The sequence below is a fragment of the Squalius cephalus genome (assembly GCF_949319135.1).
Source record: "Squalius cephalus genome assembly, chromosome: 21".
In the NCBI taxonomy this organism is placed as follows: domain Eukaryota; kingdom Metazoa; phylum Chordata; class Actinopteri; order Cypriniformes; family Leuciscidae; genus Squalius; species Squalius cephalus.
The window spans coordinates 5,865,253-5,887,135 of NC_137142.1; the positions used below are offsets into that span (position 1 = coordinate 5,865,253).

Consider the following 21,883-nt stretch of genomic DNA (forward strand, 5'->3'; position numbering starts at 1 on the left):
AGCCTATACAAATATATAAAACCATAATAAATAAAAAACTTGATAATTTACAGCTGTGTACAACTATTTTCCTTGGAACAAATAAATTATTTATACAAACTTATAGCTGTTGGTGAGAAATAATAATAATTTTATTTATAATTAAAACATTCTGACAGTGAGACTTGTTAACCACTGGCTACTCGCTCCCACTGTATAAAAAAATGACTAAACCCAAGTTAAAAACTATACGCACCTTTACAAAGAAACATAATTTCATAACAAGCATTAATTATATATTCCTCTACCCACCTAATAAAACTAATGCAATATAAATCACTATATTTACTATTATACTATATAATATTATAGTATATATATTTACTATTATTTATTACTACATAGTATTCAATATAAATATTGCACATTTCTGCCCAACCATGGTAAATTACTACAGTACATTCATGGTAAATGTTTGTAAGGGTGATTAGGGGATTTAAAGTCTTCTAATTTCGTTCATGCCACAATGTTTCTCCTGCTTTCCTCGTCAGTCTTGTTGGGAATGTTGAGGCTGTTTCATCCGATTTAATACTAATTAAATCATCGAGTGAATTGTAGTTTGTAACAGAGAGGTTTCTGTCGAACTGAAACGCTTCCCACTGGTTGTCGCAACGCTGTTTAGTGTCCGGGACCGGGAGTAAACGCAACTCCGCGCTGGGCCGTGTTGAAACTAGTGAAACAACTGAAAACATCGCTATTTGTTGTTACTGTACTGAACGAGAAACCGCTTCAGATGATTCAGTGACTGAGCGGTCCGAATGAATCCGAATAGTTTTAGACCGTTATGCAAGCGCGTTTAGAATCGAACCAAAAGATTGATTCATTCACGAATAATTGGTAGCCTATCGCTGGTTCAGTCGACATAAATTCGGGACGCATATAATAACTGCTGAAATATTCGCACGTAAAACGTTTCTCAGGTCAATCGGAGCGAGTATCAAACTGAATTAGCCGCACCGCCAGGAAAAGAGGAGGAGGGAGGTTGGTGCCGTCGGGCCACATGGAGATGATTGGCGGGCCGCATTTGGCCCGCGGGCCGCCAATTGAATAGCCCTGCACTACACAATATGACCAAAAGTATGTGGAAATCACCTTCTAATGAATCTGTGTGGTTATCTCAGTTATTTAATGTTCGTCATCAGAAATGACGATACTAGAAATTACAACAAAACATTTATTTCTATGATCCTATGTAACACCAGTGTTCAGATGGGACAGATTTATTCACATGTACGTAACAACACAGGGTCATTTACATTTTACAATGTGATGTAAATGCTTATGGCCACCAAAGGGAAACTTTGCTTTCTAAAAGGAGAGGAGCATCATATAAGAGTTGTGCTTATCTGTTATGATTCGTTGAAATATGCTCATCATCAGTTCTTGTTGATACTATCAAAATATTTCCCCAAAAAACTCTCGACTTCATCCTCCGTGTAGTCCTGTACCTGGAAGAGCGAGTTTGTCGACGCTCCTCTGATCATGGCAGACAGCACTGGAGGGTGAGAGATGAAAAGAGGCACGTACAATCTGTCAAAGCCAGGGTCACACTCCACCAAAAATCAACAGAAATGAATAAGAAATTATACACACACACACAAACACCCACTCACACCGTGTCACTGTTTGAATTTAGGCAAATATTCGATTTAAATAGGCAAACAAAAATGTATACACCTCTTGATGGAAACAAAGGTTGTGATGTTATTTCCATCAAGAGTGTTTGCTCAAGATCTTGTATTGTCAATGAGTCCAGTAAAGCCTCCTCCAGCACATCCCAAACACTTTCAGTGAAGGTAGGAGCCGATTCATGTGTGAAAATGATTCTTCTTGCTCCTCACAACCATTCTTTCACAGTTTAAACCTGATGAATCTGGGCATTGTCATCCTGGAATATGGCCATGATGTTTCTTCATACATGGTTGTTTAAAGGTGCCATTGCATGGATTATTTGATTATTTTAGAATGTTTCCTGGGGTGCCCTTATAATGTTAGTATGTTTTTTAAATCAAAATGTGTTATAATTTAGAAATAAAAAGCATTTTTCCTAGCCTGATTTTAGCCTCTGATTTGAACACTCTGTTTGAAGGGGCGTGTCTGCTGTGAGACTTCAGCGTAAACGCCCACTGCTGTGATTGGCTGCTGTGAGACTTCAGTGTAAACACCCACTGCTGTGATTGGCTGCTGTGAGACTTCAGTGTAAACGCCCACTGCTGTGATTGGCTGCTGTGAGACTTCAGTGTAAACACCCACTGCTGTGATTGGCTGCTGTGAGACTTCAGTGTAAACACCCACTGCTGTGATTGGCTGCTGTGAGACTTCAGTGTAAACGCCCACTGCTGTGATTGGCTGCTGTGAGACTTCAGTGTAAACGCCCACTGCTGTGATTGGCTGCTGTGAGTCTTCAGTGTAAACACCCACTGCTGTGATTGGCTGCTGTGAGACTTCAGTGTAAACGCCCACTGCTGTGATTGGCTGCTGTGAGACTTCAGTGTAAACGCCCACTGCTGTGATTGGCTGCTGTGAGACTTCAGTGTAAACGCCCACTGCTGTGATTGGCTGCTGTGAGACTTCAGTGTAAACGCCCACTGCTGTGATTGGCTGCTGTGAGACTTCAGTGTAAACGCCCACTGCTGTGAGACTTCAGTGTAAATGCCCACTGCTGTGATTGGCTGCTGTGAGACTTCAGTGTAAGCCTGTTGATCACGTGAATGAAGATCTTATCATTGCAACGCAGTTTCTGCACTCTCACTATTAATGATTTCACCAATGCAAACATGATGTACGTACAGTAAGAGCTTCGTTGTGCAGTGTAACAGCGTCATTGATTTCATAACGAGTTTTGGCAAGTGTCCAGATAAACTCGCGCTGTGTGATTGACAGCTTGGGCGACTGGAAAGGGATTGTTCTTTGATCGCTATCTGTATATTAATCACAGTTTAAATAAGATTATATTCATCCTACCAAGAGAAACGACGTGAAGTTGATCGTTTAGTCACTGGCTTGATTTACTGATGCATAAACAGTATTGAACGACTTTGAGAGAAAGATTATCTGTCTGAACTTGAACAATTACACATCAGACATTCACATAACCCACTGGTTCTTCAGAGGCTCGGATGAAGGAACTAAAAAAATACCTTTGTGTTCATTTGTACATCCAAATACTGAGCAACTGCCATGCTTCGCTCGTTTGCAAGCCATGATGTCTCTCGAGGAAAAATGATTCGGACGATGATTCGGCTTGAGTTCCGCCTGGCCTTGAACATGGGCTGGCATATGCAAATTTTTGGAGGCGTACATATTAATGATCCAGACTGTTGCGTCACAGTCAGTGTTATGTGGAGATTCGTTATGTTATGTGGAGATATTTTTCAGGGGTGTTTTTCAAAAACGAGATTTAAATAAGAAGGAGAAAACAATGGTGTTTGAGACTCACTGTATGTCATGTCCATGTACTGAACTCTTGTTATTTAACTATACCAAGATAAATTCAATTTCAAATTTTAGGGCACCTTTAAGAAATGAAAAGCCACACACTCCATCAATTATGGTTAGAAGAACTGTTGCCAAACATATAACATGCTAGAAACATAATAATCACTGCAATAATGATCCAGTCATAGACTCTTCAGCATTTTGTGTATTTAAATCCAAACAGCGACTTTTTTTTTTGGCCGGGCAGTGTATATATGTGACCCTGGATCACAAAACCAGTCACATGTCGCACGGGTATATTTGTGGCAATAGCCAATAATACATTGTATGGGTCAAAATGATAAATTTTTCTTTTATGCCAAAAATCATTAAGATATTAAATAAAAATCATGTTCCATGAAGATATTTTGTAAATTTCCTACCGTAAATATATAAAACATTTATTTTTGTGAGTGAATGCAGCACAATCGCGAACATAAATGGACAACTTTAAAGGTGATTTTCTCAATGTTTCGATTTTTTTGCACCCTCAGATTCCAGATTTTCTAATAATTGTATCTCGGCCAAATATTGTCCTAACAAACCATACATCAGTGGAAAGCTTATTTATTCAGCTTTCTGAGGATGTATAAATCTCAATTTCAAAAAATGTACACATGTGACTGGTTTTGTGGTCCAGAGTCACATACACTCACCTAAAGGATTATTAGGAACACCATACTAATACTGTGTTTGACCCCCTTTCGCCTTCAGAACTGCCTTAATTCTACGTGGCATTGATTCAACAAGGTGCTGAAAGCATTCTTTAGAAATGTTGGCCTATATTGATAGGATAGCATCTTGCAGTTGATGGAGATTTGTGGGATGCACATCCAGGGCACGAAGCTCCCGTTCCACCACATCCCAAAGATGCTCTATTGGGTTGAGATCTGGTGACTGTGGGGGCCATTTTAGTACAGTGAACTCATTGTCATGTTCAAGAAACCAATTTGAAATGATTCGAGCTTTGTGACATGGTGCATTATCCTGCTGGAAGTAGCCATCAGAGGATGGGTACATGGTGGTCATAAAGGGATGGACATGGTCAGAAACAATGCTCAGGTAGGCCGTGGCATTTAAACGATGCCCAATTGGCACTAAGGGGCCTAAAGTGTGCCAAGAAAACATCCCCCACACCATTACACCACCACCACCAGCCTGCACAGTGGTAACAAGGCATGATGGATCCATGTTCTCATTCTGTTTACGCCAAATTCTGACTCTACCATCTGAATGTCTCAACAGAAATCGAGACTCATCAGACCAGGCAACATTTTTCCAGTCTTCAACTGTACAATTTTGGTGAGCTCGTGCAAATTGTAGCCTCTTTTTCCTATTTGTAGTGGAGATGAGTGGTACCCGGTGGGGTCTTCTGCTGTTGTAGCCCATCCGCCTCAAGGTTGTGTGTGTTGTGGCTTCACAAATGCTTTGCTGCATACCTCGGTTGTAACGAGTGGTTATTTCAGTCAAAGTTGCTCTTCTATCAGCTTGAATCAGTCGGCCCATTCTCCTCTGACCTCTAGCATCAACAAGGCATTTTCGCCCACAGGACTGCCGCATACTGGATGTTTTTCCCTTTTCACACCATTCTTTGTAAACCCTAGAAATGGTTGTGCGTGAAAATCCCAGTAACTGAGCAGATTGTGAAATACTCAGACCGGCCCGTCTGGCACCAACAACCATGTCACGCTCAAAATTGCTTAAATCACCTTTCTTTCCCATTCTGACATTCAGTTTGGAGCTCAGGAGATTGTCTTGACCAGGACCACACCCCTAAATGCATTGAAGCAACTGCCATGTGATTGGTTGATTAGATAATTGCATTAATGAGAAATTGAACAGGTGTTCCTAATACTCCTTTAGGTGAGTGTATATGTAATATAATAACCGTGTAATCTATTTCCCAAGGAAAGCTGGGAGAATGTCTAAATACCTTTTCCAGATGAAGGTCTGAAGAGACAGAGAACCCTCTTGTTCATTTCCACAGCGCGGCCAAGTTCATAACCGACTCCTAATGACGGCTGTGTCACCTCAGCCACGATCACTGGTACAGAGAGAGCACACTGTAATCAGAGTCCTGAATAACTGTGGATATTATGAAAATCTCAGAAGAGTTTAGCGGATATGACAATGTTAATGTATTTGATCTTGGCGGGATAGATCTGCTATGCTGCTGCTGTTGAGAGTAATTATAGGTTTTACTTGATTATCCATATATTATTTTAGAAAAGTCCTGTTATAATGCGTGTACCGAATATAATCCATCAGGCTTTTGAGGATGGTTTAAATTTGTTCATCTGTCAATCATCATTGTATTATATGTTTTAAACCTACAGAGCTTTAGTCATAAAACTAAGCATTTAAATATAATCTTACTAAGACATATAAAGGGAGATATAGAGTGATGACTGATATTTATTAACCTCTTGTGTAAGTTTCTGCAGGACTGATAAGATTTGGCCATATAAATGTCTGCAACTGCACCAAACTGCATATTTCTGCTCAGTTTGGGCCTCTGAATAAAATTAAGGTGTCATTTCCTCAAGTATGACCTCCATATTCTCCTTCATTACACTATATGAGCCACATATGCAAGCTTTTAAAAAATGTTAATATTTTGTCTAAACATTCAATAAACTATAATATTATTTCATATGTCATCAAATATTGAACACAACAATCACAATTAAAAAATTATATCTGCATCAGATAACAACATATTCAAACTTTCAGTTGGTGTTTTAGTGATTTTTAGTGTATGATAGAGTTTGATTTTCTAAGATCACCTTAGCAGAGTAACAACATGTGTAGAGAATCACATTCATTTCATTTTATCACCTGAATTTTCATATTGTGAAAGTAAATGCCACTTGGATAGTTTTTCGGGCCACTGTTGACTACATTATGTATGTATGAACAACACTTTTAATAAATACAATGAGGAATGTCGAAATATGAGCATGTCACTGTGATCTCTCACCATCAGACATCCTCAGCCACTCCACATCTCGATCATGAATGGCTTTATCTCCATCCAGCGCTGCATCTTCACCTGGGTCACGGACACATGTATATAATAGTATTATTTAAGTCAACAAACATACTGACCTGTACATTTATATTTATATATACATTTTTTAAATCTTATCCTTTATTTGATTTTATTCTTATATTTTTTCTACTTTTCTTTTTCTTAATATTTATGTATATTCTTTTTTTTTGTATTCTATACAATTGACCTTTCGCCGAGCCCCGCCCCCCTTAGTTACTGTTGCTACGTCCGACAAACAAATGGTCAAACACGACCAGCGCGACAGATTGCCATGACGGAAAAAGGTATACCCGTGCGTGTCAGTGACCTTTTTTGGAGCAATACCTCCGCGATATCCTCCAGATTGAGGCAAAAAGGGTTACAGTATGCAGTGGAGGGATATATTATAATATAAAAATACGCAATGAAGGAGACACGACTACTATCTACGTCTCTATCGAGGCTAATGCTTACCGGTGTTCATACACATCATTTGTGATTATGGCAAAGAACAAGGAAACAAGTGTTTAAAAGCATTGTAAGACACTTACTGTTGTGTTTTTGTGTGAAAGAAAAAACTGTCTCTGAAAATAAAAGTGCTGTCAGCAATAATTTCTTATGTGTGTTTTTTCGCATAACACTATGACTAAAATTTTAAATGCTGCAAAACACATGGGAGTTATATTCCCGATGCTGTAGTTTATTTGATCAGTCACAGTATATCATTAATCAAGCTTAATTTGACTTTTCAACTACAATTAGGCAGGGTGAACTGAAAGCTTTTACAATATTTTAGCTATAACTTAGGCCTAACGTTATATCATTGACAAAAGTATGTGGTGCATTTTCTTCCAAAAATGATTTTCTTTCTCAAATTCATGCTTCAAGTTGACAAAGCACAATAAACGAAATCACACAATAACTGTTTAACCAGACATAGCCTTAATTTGCATCTAAATAACTTTCATTGATTGTCTTTCATAATGCACTTAAGTTACCATAATATTTATTAGGGGGACAACAGATCACAAAAATCGCGGTTGAGACCATAATATTTATTAGTGGGGCAACGGATCATAAAACTCGCGGTTCAGACAATATTATGTTTTTTGAGTTACAGATAGGATAGTTTTTCAGATCAGAAAAAAAAAAGAAAAACTTTAAGTAGCCATCGATACCACAGCCAGCAGACGTATTTAACGTATGCTTCGTAATGTTCGACACATTTAACTGGGAGTGGGGCCGTCCACACTGTTTTATCTATTGTAGGCACCGCTCACGTTGTGTTTTCGGCTTTGGGAATGGAAAGACCACAACTCCTCCAGACAATCTCTCGGGGTATGTAGTGTCCGATTTACAAACGCCATGGGCGCACGCTTCACCATCTTGCTAATGTTTGTCGGACCTGCTCACATAGTAACGGTTGCTATGATGTGTGATTGGACAATGGCCGTTTTGGGGGAGGGGCCGGCGAAAGGTCAATTGCACTGTTATTGGAGTGGACCTGACTTATATTTCACTGCTGGGTGTAACTTACTCTGTATAATTGTGTATGTGACAAATAAAATCTTGAATCTTGACATGTTTACTGCATCTACGACTATGCGATTATTTGCAGTTGTTCACACACATATGATTTAACTTACTAACACCAAACAATATGAAATGGATAAACAGCGCAACTATGAGAGAAAGAGAGTAAAAGTGAATCACCCTTTTCAGACAGACTGTCATAGCTGACATGCTCTGTTAAAACCTTGCCATACTGCTGTAATTTCTTCACTATTCTCTGGTAAATGTGCAAGTCCTGTCTCCCTCCTCGGATACTTCCACAAAAGTATATGTTCATACTGAGCAAACGTCCTCGTCCCTCGACAATAACACAAGTGTGATTTTCTCGATATTAACAGCTAAAAGCGCTTTACAACTTCGACGGGAAGTTCAGACAGACTGCAGCAGGTCATTCGTTTCCCGCTCAAACTCACACGTGACGGAGAGGCGCGCGCCACCCGGTGGTCATATCCACTCATAAATACATGATAAATACATGTATTTATTATGTTTATGTCATAGGTTTATGTGCAGCAGTGCTTCCATATCAACGCAGTACTTCATGATGCAATTATTTACCATTATTACCTAAATGTTTTAATTTCTTTTACAATTATTCGTCCTCCTCATAGATGTATATATTTACTTGTTTATCTATTAAACAATAATAAACATGTACACCAAGATACAATTATAATAATTTATAAAGAAAATTTCCGAAACGAAAATAAACAATACACAAATAAATTGTTAATCTTTAGGATTTATAACACGTTAGTTTGTAATTTTCCAAATCTGATGTAATATAGGCCAATATATATATATATATATATATATATATATATATATATATATATTAGGGCTGTCAAAAGATTAATCGCGATTAATCGCATCCAAAATAAAAGTTTGTGTTTAAATAATATATGTGTGTGTACTGTGTATAATTTAATTTGTATATATAAATACACACACATGCTTGTATATATTTAAGAAAAATGTGTAATTTATATAAAAAAAAATTATATTTATATATAATATAAATTATATATAAATATATACAGTATATGTATGCAAATATTTCTTAAATATATACATGCATGTGTGTGTATTTATATATACAAAATAATTATACAGAGTACACACACATATATTATGTAAACACAAACTTTTATTTTGGATGCGATTAATCGTGATTAATCTTTTGACAGCCCTAATATATATATATATATATCCTAATAAAATAAGGTTAAAATTTTGCGAGTCAAAATAAAAAAAAATTATTCTAATGAGTCAAATTGAATTAGTTGCATTTAATTGTTTTTATTTATTTATTTACTTTTTATTTATTTACTACATATTAAACAAACAGCACTGAGTGGGAATAATATAAAAAAGAAAAAAACTCGGTCTGACAGGGTTTTACTCAATCTTTTTTACTCAAAAGATTTAATTTCTATTACTTTATACATTTACATATTCATTTTTATTTCAGAATAGATACAGCAACAGAGACAACATTCATATCTCGACATTAGAACAAAGTATATAATAAACACATGGATTAATAACGTAAATAAATTATGAAGCATCAAAATGAAAAAAAATATAAAAATCTGGTATTTTCATGTACACCTTTATTTATTTATTTTTATGTACACATTTAATCGCTTAGCTAGCTCGTCGATGTATCATGACGCAATCAATGCGCAGTTCTGCTTCTGCGCAGGACCGGAAGCAAATAACAGCTCTCCAGATACACATACATCTGCTCAAAACATTTGGATAAAAGAGCTCGACAGAAGAAAACAGGTAACAGAAAATGACCTGAGATCATTTTCTGCATGGTGAACAGTCGCATTCATTAGTTAATACCCTGGAATTGTAAGTGTATATGACCTAGCATGATTTCATAGCCTAAGCTTACATTGACAGTTGGATGTTTTACCCCATACAACACACACTATTTTCTCTCACCCGCGTCTGTGTGTGTGTTAGCAGCCAGTGAATGGAAGTGGCGAGGGCCCGAGAGATGGGTCCCGAGAGAATCTTACCGAACTCCGAGGAGGATGTGGTGCAGGACCGGCCTTTAGACACCGCAGTGCCGGAGGAGTGGAGCGGGGAGGACATGGAGGAGGACGAGGACAATGCTGGAGACGAGGACAGTGCTGGGTATTATTACCAGCCTCTGAACCAAGACCCAGACGGGATGAACAGCGCACACACAGAGCCAGCCGACGAGGCGAGCGCCGCAGAGCAGCTCCAGGAGGTCCAGGAGAGAATAGAGGTACAGGGTGCCTGTTGTATCCTCATCTTTCTGGTCAGCAAGTGTGGTTTTACCCTCTAATTGCTTGGTTTCATTACATTTGAATTGTCTTGCTGAAATCTGATCTTCATCCACATTTTGCAGGCCATGGGTCTGTTCCTTCCCCAGCCTCCTCCTGACAGCGACGAAGAGGAGGATCCTGAAGGAGCTGCTGCCTGTAGAAGTCAAGTGTCCATTCCCATGGATGCAGGTAAGCATGAGAACTGACTTTACACAACACTGATATACTGTCATCATGTCACTTATTGTTTCATTACTCCTCTGTCAGTGTGTTGGACTAAAATCTCATCACCTTAATCAATGCTATTGGCCTTAAAAAATAAAGTTTGGATATGAATGAAGTCATCCATTATGGTTATAAAGTTGAATATATCCAACTTTATCAGTACACTCACATAACGCAGTATATATCATTTAGTAAATCTCAACTGCTTGATTGCTTTTATAATCACAAAATGTAAACTACATTATTGCACAGCTCTAATCTGCCAAATGAGATTATTATAGAACATTAACATCAGGATTTTCTGTAAAGCTGCTTTGAAACAATGAGTATTGTGAAAATCACTATTCAAATAAAATAAATGGACGTTATAAATAATACAGATTAATACTAGAAGTACACAAAACGGTTGATTTAACTTAGTATTATTTAAAAAAGAAAATATACACAAGTGCAATTCTGGAATTAACAGGTGGAATGAGGATTAAACCTTGGCTAAAGCATGCATGTTATTAGTCTAACATACAGATTGCTTTCATGTTATGCCCTATAAATATCCGATATTTAAATTCTACACTATTTTCCTTAAATAAAATACTAAAATGTAATACTTCAAGTGAATTTAGCCATCACACCATTATAATGTATAATGTGCAGCAAGTTTTTGCCCATAAATTATATTATTTGAGTTATTTAATAGTTAGTGTTTTAGAAGACATAATTGAATGACGGCAAAGGTAATCTAAATAAATGAGTACTTTAAAATATCCATTACCTTATACTAATATAGATGCATTTAAAAAGTGCTAATATCAACCAATTAACCAACGTGGTACCGACATATTTGAAATGTTCTTGTTTGTGTTCACAGATCACGTGGAGCTGGTGAAAAGGACCATGGCGGCCATCAATCTTCCGACACTGGGAATCCCTGCCTGGGCCCAGGAGATCTCAGACGACCAGTGGAAGGACATGGTCCAGCAGACGCTCCAGACCAGACAGAGCTCTGCAGGCCTGAGACTGGAGCGCAAGTGAAGCCTCGCCTCGGCCTCGACACTTCTCATACTGCATAAACGCTAGAGGACCTTCTGACATTTGCTCAGTCAACCCAAAAGGCACATTTATCACCCTAACTGTGGAATTCTTAAAGAGGAAATGTAATAGTTTACCTTTTAATTGCTTTGAACTTTTTGATTATTCAGTTACAGAGTTGGCAAAAATTGTCCTGAAAACACTCAGGCTTTTCCCAAAGGCAGTTGTGTTAATTATGCAGTATGTTCGTTTGCTTGATTATTTTTTTGTAAAGTGAAGTTTGGTGAGATTTAGTGGTTGCTTTTGTATGACAGTATAAACATGTAATGGTGCATCTCAGTTATGTGCCGTTCAAGTCACAAAAAAATCCATTAATCTGATTGAAGATGTGCAATGAGTGACTAATCCTTTATGTATTTCACATGGCTTGAGCAACACAACTGGCCGTCACGTCTTTTGTGTTTCTTTATTGTTGTTCTGTACATACATGAACATCTGTACAAAATATGACTTTCATACTATGTAATGCTCAACCTAATTAAAGTACAACATATGTACATATGACCTGGAAAGCAGCTTAAGATTAGGAGGGCTGGGAGAGGAGGGAAAGGGTGAGTGTGGAGAGACCCATACTTTCTTAATTTCCCTCGGTTTTGTTGTTGCTGCCGGACAAGCTGAACACGGGCCCCATTCGCCGGGCAAACTGCATTGAGGCAGGAATCATGCTGCGTTCAAGAGCGAAGTTGCCTCTGATTGTTTCTGGAATGTTTTGGTCTATTTAGAGGCAGCTAGGTTGGCAATTCATGCTCTTGATTGCATGGACGAGTCATTCCCGTACACTGATAGGCTGAGGTGATGTAACGACACTTCAAACAGCTAATGATTTAAAGACTTCACCTCTGCACTGCATACTATAGGCTGTAACAGCATGAGTCGAAACATACGCACACGTTTGGAACGATGGAAAAAGTGTAGCAGCTTGAATTCACAAGGAGCGAATTACGGCGGGAGCTTGAGCTGCACACTGGATAGCAATAAAGTGTTGCGTTGTCCAGCAGCTTGTAGGAGGAGGAAATGTTCCCTCACTATTGGAATGATCAAAGTGACACTTCACGGGACAGACCTTTACAACAGAGAGGGGACATCATGCATCAGAATGAAGTCATTCAAGCAAACAGAACTAAAGAAAAGATGAAGTTGGGGCAGAAAGAGGGAATACTGAAGGGCAAGGGTACAATCGTAAGCAATATACATGACAATATACAGTACACAAGTAGTCGCAATCGCAAGCTGTCGCTTTTCCGTATATTAAGCCTGGACAGGTAAGCGAGTATCTTTTCTCTTTAAGTATATAGTCCTATAAGGAGGATTGTATAGCGCTTGATCGTACACTAGATCAGTGGATGTTTTTCTTTACCGTTCTAACACCTGGAAAAAATATTGCTTTAAAGTGAAAACGGCAACGAAATGAGAATCTTGGACAGGACGGTAGTTCCCGATCTTGAACGGTTTCCGTTTTAAAGGTTCAACGGGAGTTTGTTTTTCGTTCTCGTCTAGTTTTTTTTATAAATCACAGAAACCTATGAAGCGAAACAAGTCAACTTACAAAAGCTAGGAGGTGAAAAAAGCACATTGCGATTTCATGGGAATCTGTTGAAGAGGTACAAGTCTTAAAATGAAACTAAAATAGATGCATACAAAGATAAGTGGAGTGTGGACCAATAGGCCATTGGTGCATGCGTTTAGATCACATTCTTTTATGCGACTGTAAACGGACTGTATACTACTTTTACAGCATTTTCATCAAGCGCTCTGCTGGTGCTGGATATAGAGGTGATTGCTTCCACAAAGCTCCCTTACTTATTTGTTGTTGTTGTTGTTGTTGTTCATGATCATTAAGACAATCACTAGGTCAATCTCTTCAAAATGTGTGGTCATGGTCTTAGATCTAAAAAAACGGCTTCAGATGACTACCTGAAACATTTACAGCACCAGGTCTCGATGGAGAAACAAAAGTCCCATCTCAGATGTTCGCGCAGACCTGTCTAGGAAAGCATCTGAAACAGATTCACAATCCCATGCGAGTTGAAATCTCAAACTTGCATGTTTAATTCATAAAGCTTGTTTTGTAAGAAACACGTTTCACTAGTTAGTTCTTTGATTGACATCAAGAGTTACCCTGATTCACTCCCGTTTGGCGACCATCCACACCATCTAAAATCCAGGACAGGGTTTCCATCTCCATATCTCCAGTAACATGATTCATTTAGTTAAGTGTGGCCCCCTTCATTGCAGACACGACAGATTCGCAGAGGCGGTGATGGGAAAACAGGAGAAGCTCTCAAGCAGCGGTAAAAAAGGGATAGGGAACATGCGGACAAATGGAGACAGCATAAAGTGGGCAACATAAAGTGTGGAGAGAAAAACAACGCAACCACAACAAGAGCATACTTTGATTATTTGTAACCCACACTTGCTTTCTACCAACCCAGCGGTCGCTTCTGTTCGGTGTGCGGATCAGCATCTATGGATGGGGGAAAGAGTTGGGGAGATGAGGAAGAGTGCATGGGAGCTCTCCACTGCTCTGTGGACTGGACTTTTGCAGACGGGGCTTTCCAACAGTGAGGGAGGAGGGAGTGTGGATATAGGCAGAGGAATAGAGAGGTGGGTTACAGCAGGCGACAATTTTGGACCAAGACGAGAGGAACAGTTTAGGCGCGGTGGAGGGTGCCGGGGCTCCCGCGTCAGAGGGCTTCTTGGTTGGCCGTCAGGTACTCCTCCGCTCGCTTGTGAGATTCCAGGGCTTTTATAGTGTAGACGTCCTGCGGCAGCTCAGACTTTCGCCTCATCAAAACCTTGTCTTTCTTGATTTCTTTCATCCCCTGAAAAGAAAACGGTTGCATTCCTGAGGCAGTGCCAGACTAATGCCCAAAGTATACATAAGTTCGTTCCAAACCCGTTCATCTTGGGAACACAAATGAAGATATTTTTGATGAAATCTGAGAGATTTATGTCCCTCCATTAACAGCTACACAACTACCACTTTGACACTTTAAAAAGTTCATAAAGAGATCGTAAAACTAATCCATATGAATCGAGCGGTTTAGTCCAAATTTTCTGAAGAGACACGATCGCTTTTTTGATTAACAGATTGAATTTAGGCTTTTATTCACATATAAACATTTATCAATTCACACATCAGTTGTAGTAAACGGAAGCTCAAGCATGTATGAGAACCAATGAGGTTCATTCTCGTTTTACACAGCACGTTTGAGCCAATGATGTTTATTCTTGTGATTTGTTTATGTTCGCCGATGAATGTTAATATGTGAATAAAAGCCTAAATTCAATCTGTTCATCATATAAAGCGATCGTGTCTCTTCAAAAAATGTAGACTAAACCGCTTAATTCATATGGATTATTTTTACGATCTCTTTATGAAGCATCAGAGTGTCAGTTGTGTAGCTGTCAATGGAGGGACAGAAAGCTCTCAGATTTCATCAAATAGATCTTCATTTGTGTTCTGAAGATGAGCAAAAGTTTGGAACGACATGAGGGTGAGTAAATTATGACAATTTTTTTCATTTTTGGGTGAACTAACCCTTTAAATATAATACATTTACACTTATTTGATGCAATCTAAATTGTAATCTAAATCTGTAATCTAAATTAACTGTAGTTTCTTTCATTTAGGCCAGACATTTATGTTAATGTTTAGTTTCAGTTGGCTTGTATTAAAGCTAAAAATGTATCCAGCAAAAAGCATGTTTTTACCCAATATTATTTATTAAAGCAAGAACTGATAAGAATGTAAATGTGTTCCTTGAAATGCTATGCAAGTCGCTTTGGATAAAAGCGTCTGCCAAATGCATAAATATAAATATAAATGCATAAATATAGCATCACGTTGTCAAAATTGTGTACCGTATTAGCTCCAAAAGAGCATGTATTGCGCTCTAGCTAGCAAAGAGTTTGGCACTCATGCTCTAGAACAAACTCGCATGTCGATACCCACCAATCCACTGTACAGGCATTTTTTGTTGCTGTGAAGATGTACAAGTGTTTGACTGTACCTGTGAGGCTTCTGTTTCCACAGTCTTCTTCAGCAGCTGGATGTCCTCGGCTGTGGGGGTCTCGGTCTCCATCGAGTACAATGGCATCCCTCCTTCATTATACATCATATACTGCACATGCACACAAACACATGCCATTTACACATTAATGAAGCTAGTTCACACCTAAACATACATGTGGTCGGCTGGGCAGGACTGCTTTACGTTATTTATATGGGAGAACAAGATAGGTTGCACTTTATTTTATACAGTTATTTTTCGACAATATCCGTCAGCAAATGACAGCAGCTTTCTGGCAGAGCGGGAAGGAAGGATTTGAACAGAGAGATACGAAGCGCAGCAGGTTAGAGTGTTTTGGATTGCATAAAATAATAAAAGAAACGAACAAATACATTGAGAAAGAAGTGGTAGACAGCAGAACAGGGGATTGGGATGATTTTTAATGAAACTTGGGAGGCGGATGGCCGTTACTCTTTCAGTATCTTAGCATGTGGTGTGTGCATGTGTGCGTGCCTAGTATGAATGCATGTATTTGTATGTGTGCGAGTATGAAAAAAAGTGTCCTAAATGAAAACTGTGCAACACAATATCACAAAAAGGCATATATATATATATATATAAACTTATAAGTGTTAGTTTCTTTAGTTTTTCTGGGGGTTTTTTTCTAAATAAAAATCAGTAAATTTGTTCTCGTTATTTTTTTTTTTTTTGTCTATTTAAATTCTATTTACAAACTCACCACACACAATAATGGTCAATAACTGTAATTTGTTGAAAGCTAATCTTTTTCTGAAAAAGATGACACCTTGCACATGAAGATAGCACATTGTTTTAGAATTTTAGTCAAAAAATCAAAATATGTGAAAAACACCTATTTTAGCTTCAGGTTCTTCAGGGTTAAGTACCGAGTAATATTAAGCAACTACATGTACTTACTATAGGGTTAGGGTAGGATTAGGTTTTGGTTAGTTGCATGTAATTATGCATCATTTACTATTATTACTATGGTAAGTACATGTAGCAAATGTAACAAGGACACTGTAAAATAAAGTGTTACCGAATATATATTATTAAGGGATGCTGTCACAGTGTTTTGTTTCCTGCAACTTGCAGCATTAACAGAATTCAAATGATGTGCGCTCAAAGGTGTGATTATCAGCTAGTTTACTTTGTATATGGCTCAGAATTCAGAGCGTGAACTATCTTAGTTTTAACGTTTAAAAAAAAAATCGTGATTCGATGAGACCAAGCACCTTTTACAAATTGTAATTATGAGAGGCTGCTCACTGCAGAGTGAATGGGTGGAGCTTGAAAGTCGAGCCACACCCTATTCCTAAACTTAATTAGGTTAAGCTCCACCCATTAAGTGCAGAGAGGAGGAGCTGTCACTTGACATCATTTGGTTCTGCAGTAAGCATCAGCAAAAATAGACATAACTGCATGGTTATTAAAATATGAACCATTTTTGTTGAGTTTCCAGCAAAGACTGTGATACTGAATTAGTCATATAGGATTTTTCGTCATACCACCCACCCCACATCTAAACAGAACTTGGTAGGGAAGATGAAAGTAACCCAAAGAGTAAGATGAATGCATAATAACGATTCCGTTACAGAAATAAATGACTCACCTCCTCCTGAGCCAGACCGGGCCGCAGCTGAACCTTTGTACTCTGTGAAAATCCAAAACTTGTGGTTGATAAACACACATTCACAGGATTCCTCATCACATCCTGATTAAATGGTGGGTTCTTTTTGTGTTTGCCCTCAGAGCACAGAGAGAGATGAGTGGTGATAATTAAACTCGTCAGGAGTAGTTTGGAGTTGATTAATTTTAATTAGGATACGTACAAAATTAGCTGCACTCAAAGCTTGTGCATCTGATCATAAAAGAACTTCTCAATTTTAACCTATAACATATGACTTCACTAGCTATGTTTCCATCCACCTATTTTTATGTGCATTTTGAGATATCGCATTAAAAAAAACTGTTGGAAGCGCATAAATTCTTAAAACCCATGCACTCAATTGAGTCGGATACATTTTTTCATCCGATAACAAGACAAAACCAATGCATAAACTGATGGAAACACATTTACCGAATATATTCCATAATGTGCATCAAAAAAGTCATGTGAATTTCCGCGATGGGGCGGCATAACTGGACTAATCGTTGCACAGCATGAATGCTGTTGTGATCATTCTGAAATGCTTAGCAAAGTCTGTCTTCAAAGTGGTTCAGTATAATTCCCTCCCAGAAGTGTCTTACACGACTGCGCTCCCAAACAGCAGCATTCGCCTCAGAAAGCATGATAACATGACTGCGTTTATTGTGTTTCGCCTGCACCGTTTCCTTCCAGCGAGCCGAAGAGAACAAAATCGTCACTTCCGGATAAACTGGCACTAAGTCAATAAGATCATCTCTGGCTAAATATCATTAAAAAAAATGTGAAAGTTGCTGCATATATAATTACTTCCATTTTTCGTAATGATATTTAGCCAGAGATGGTCTTATTGACTTAGCACCAGTTTATCAGGAAGTGACGATTCTGTTCTCTTCGGCTCGCTGGAAGGAAACAGTGCTTTACTTGCAAATGTTTTATGCGATGTTTAAATTTTGCACATAAGTTTAATTCGCAACTTTGGGTGGAAACATAGCTACTGACAGTTTGACTGTGTCCTATACACTACCATTCTTAAGTTTTGGGTCAGTCAGTATTTTCTCTTGTGCTCACCAAGGCTGCATTATAGTTTGATCAAATATGCAGTAAAAATAACTTATCTTAATAACTTATCTAAATAAATATTTTTGTAATGTGTTCCTGTGTTGGCAAAGCTGAATTCTCAGCAGTCATTACTCAAGTCGTCAGTGTTACTCGAGAAGTCATTATAAAATTCTATTAAAAAAGTGTGAGTGCAGCGGAGGGTGTTTACCTGAGGGTTCTGTTTAGCCAGTTCTTCAATTTTATGCCACATTTCTTCCCGTTCCTTAAGTTTGTACTTCTCTCTAGGGAAGAACAGGAAAACAACACAGAGTTTAGGATATGTCAGAGAAAATAACTCGTATGCATATGTGGATACATATGGCTGCCACAAGCTTAGCTCAACAAAACCAGCTTGCTTAGTAATTCTGCTTAGAGAACAAAGACAGTCACTGAGTCTCAAAATCTAGAGAACTGCCTACCTAGACATCATCTCTGGGCATGTTCGATGCCCAAAATGCTGTCTCTCTCTTTGTAGTTCACTAGGATTTGAGACAGTAAATGACAACTGCTGACAAGACCTTCTCAAACAATTTGTGTCAGAACAAGCCTTTTACAATCTGTACACCTTTTTTTCGCCTCATATTCTCTCTTTCTTGCCTCATTCACTTACTTCTGCTTCTCAGCCTTGTACTGCTGAGTGCAATCATCAAACAGCTTCTGGTTCATCTCCATAAAGAGCTTAAGGGCATTGTAGATAAGCCCGTGGATTGTCCTGCAGGAGAAAACACCACATTATTACTCCAGCCATTTGAACAGAACGTTCTTTCCTTCAGGTGTTCATTCATCATAAGAAAGATGTGTCTTGATGGAAAAAACAGATTGTGACTGAACACAATCTGTCAAAGTGTGGCTGTACTTGTTCCAGTGGCTCTTGGAGTTCTTGTAGAGAGCGGGAAACATGATGGGGAGGATCTTGGCAGCATTGTCACTGATCAGGCTCATGATGTACTCATTGTTCCAGTAATACAATGCTCTTTCAGCAACCTGGAACACACATGACATTACAGATCAATGGCTATCACACTCAAACATGCTACAATGCTCTTTTTGTGTTACTGCATATCGTCGCTGTCGGGTGGAAACCTTGTATCTCCAAAAACGCTACTTTTTTAAATAATAAAACATCATTTTGACATCATAAAACATGTTAATGTTGATATTGCGTCTTTATTATGGGTTTCAGACACTTGCATGGGTCATTGTTATGAACATTTAATCAAAATCAAGCTCAAATGGAATTGCAACGTTTTTGACCGGCGAAATTCGTACATACGTGTTTTGTCCGTCATTAGAACGGGCGCATCTGAGGCAGTAAGTGCATCGCAGTGCATTTCCATCAACTTACAGATACAGAAAGTTTACTGTGGCTATGTGGGCGCTTAGTTTTTTCGGTCATTTGGCCAAAATCTCATGTTACTAAAGACAAAGTGCTTTGCATAGGATATTTCAGACAGTATTGGCTGTGACTCGATGACAAATTCTAAGATTCTCTTCACCACTCCTCAAATACATAAAACATTAGCCTTTATATATAGTGTTTCTTGAATAATACAAACACAAAGAACCAGGTCTTTATTTACTCTTGCATTGCAAACAAGCAGAAACGCTCCAAACTGTGTGCGGCTCTTCATTCACCATAGAGCTGGTAAGTCCCGCCCCTTCCGCTAGCCCCACTGGACCTCTAGGTTGAAAAATCGTCAATGCAAGTGAATGGGAGAAAATAATTATTTTCTGGTCCCGTTTGAATTTTGCCATGAATGTGAACATAAGTTGTCTGTGAATTTTTTATATAACTTTTCGTGTAAAGAATGCTACAATTTAGCGGGTAGAAGTTTGATACGGGTAGACTTTGTGTGAGAGCACTTTGTGGACTACAACCCTTCGCTGCTTTCGACGCGTTTGAAACGTCAACACCACTCACACACGGACACTAGCTCACGGATCCCGCTAAACATGGCTGTGTCTTTGGTGCACTTCACCGCCTTCTTTCAGGGAGAGGACAAAATCGCTGAGGTTGGGGAAAACCACGGGTAAGTCAACTTTATGGGGTGACGTCACATAGGCGACATGTAGTCTTTCTCGTTATGTCTTTTCCACAACTGCTAGCCGAAGAATCATACCATATACTGTCAAACTCGTAACATGAAAAGTTATATAAAAAATTCACAGACAACATATGTTCACATTTATGACACAATTCAAACGGGACCAGAAAATAATTATTTTCTCCCATTCACTTGCATTGACGATTTTTCAACCTAGAGGTCCACTTGGGGTTTTACGGATGGGCGGGACTTACCAGCTCTATAGAGGCGGACGGAGTTATGAGGTTTGACTGACAGTTTGAGGATCCAATGGAGTGACGAGGTTTAGTCACAAGCTCCAAATATTTGTAACCCTTGTGAATCAATTAAAAAAAAATTGACACACATTACACATAAATGAAACCAAACTTAAGTCTTTGCTCTGAAGCTTAAAATTTTTATGACAGTTTTTTGACACAAACATTTTTGTCCACTATGGACAGTGGACAAAAATGTTCATGTCAAAAACCTGTCATAAATATTTGAAGCTTCGGAGCAAAGACTTAAGTTTGGTCTCATTTTAAAGAAGACCCTTGGCAGATTATTGCTGAACTAAAAAAAATAATAAAGTTATATAGGTTTAAGTTTATGAAAATGATTTATGAACATTATTTTATATAACATTTATATTTTATGAAACATATTGAACTCTAAAACGGAGAAATCCAAAGCCATAAATCTAAGCAAGTTGTGTTCCAAATTTGAGGATGTTATCGCAAAAAATGAGCTTTCGGTAAGATATTGTTTGGGGGCTGTAACAGATTTTCCCCATTAGATGCCAGCAAAACTCCACTGGTGCACACAGTGGTTGGAGTTTAGATTTGCAGTTGAGTTTTTCTATCTCAAATATTATAAGCACACACACACACATTTTTTTTTACACATAAAAACCACACTCAGACATCCATACCAACACACCCACACAATTATCGCTGCATAATTGATCCAATTGGCTCTATAATATGCCGAAGCAGAAAACAGGAATAAAGCGAGTATTTGCTTTATAGACCAAACCTGAAAAAAGGGGCACCATCTGGAAAAAATTGTACAAATAAAAATTTTGAAGCCTTGCCAACAGAATGAAAGCCTCTTAAATATTGCATCATTTTATAGTTAAATGGCCCTGGAATTAAAAATTGCAGTTTTAATGGGTTTCAATACGGACATTTTTGTCCAAAATGCGCTGAGAGGAACTATTTTGTGTACCTAGTGCAAAATAGATTTTTTAAAGGAAATAGGGGTGAAATAGTGAAATTCCACTAAAAATACACTCCTGTGCCAAATTT

General features: G+C 38.3%; 3 protein-coding genes across 7 annotated transcripts in view; 1 reads left to right on the plus strand and 2 right to left on the minus strand.

Annotated features, from left to right (window-relative positions):
- Positions 1–1,398: 1,398 nt before the first annotated feature.
- Positions 1,399–8,560, minus strand: dnph1 (2'-deoxynucleoside 5'-phosphate N-hydrolase 1). Its single transcript, XM_079855863.1, has 4 exons — positions 8,261–8,560; positions 6,497–6,568; positions 5,450–5,560; positions 1,399–1,534 (listed from the first exon to the last, which is right to left on the minus strand). The coding sequence occupies exons 1-4, from the start codon at positions 8,394–8,396 to the stop codon at positions 1,416–1,418; spliced, it is 438 nt and encodes a 145-aa protein (XP_079711989.1). The 5' UTR covers positions 8,397–8,560; the 3' UTR covers positions 1,399–1,415.
- A 1,220-nt stretch (positions 8,561–9,780) lies between these two features.
- Positions 9,781–12,240, plus strand: mea1 (male-enhanced antigen 1). 4 transcript variants are annotated; one of them, XM_079855862.1, is made up of 4 exons: positions 9,781–9,907; positions 10,097–10,382; positions 10,506–10,611; positions 11,516–12,240. In XM_079855862.1, exons 2-4 carry the CDS (start codon positions 10,104–10,106, stop codon positions 11,677–11,679), a joined length of 549 nt encoding a protein of 182 aa, XP_079711988.1. In that variant the 5' UTR covers positions 9,781–9,907; positions 10,097–10,103; the 3' UTR covers positions 11,680–12,240. The 4 variants fall into 4 exon arrangements, with proteins under 4 accessions (XP_079711988.1, XP_079711987.1, XP_079711986.1 ...); XM_079855861.1 differs by having other exon boundaries at positions 9,795–9,979; positions 10,094–10,382; XM_079855860.1 differs by having other exon boundaries at positions 9,795–9,979.
- ppp2r5d (protein phosphatase 2, regulatory subunit B', delta) overlaps positions 11,882–21,883 on the minus strand; it is a 53,957-nt gene continuing 43,955 nt past the window's right edge. The window contains exons 12-18 of one of the 2 annotated variants that reach the window (XM_079855851.1): positions 19,370–19,497; positions 19,124–19,225; positions 18,933–18,992; positions 18,683–18,755; positions 17,380–17,421; positions 15,750–15,860; positions 11,882–14,558 (exon numbers count right to left, since the gene is read on the minus strand). In XM_079855851.1, the coding sequence (XP_079711977.1) occupies positions 14,421–14,558; positions 15,750–15,860; positions 17,380–17,421; positions 18,683–18,755; positions 18,933–18,992; positions 19,124–19,225; positions 19,370–19,497 (654 nt within the window). In that variant the 3' untranslated portion in view covers positions 11,882–14,420. The remainder of the gene's footprint in view (positions 14,559–15,749; positions 15,861–17,379; positions 17,422–18,682; positions 18,756–18,932; positions 18,993–19,123; positions 19,226–19,369; positions 19,498–21,883) is intronic. The other variant, XM_079855850.1, reaches the window with a different exon arrangement.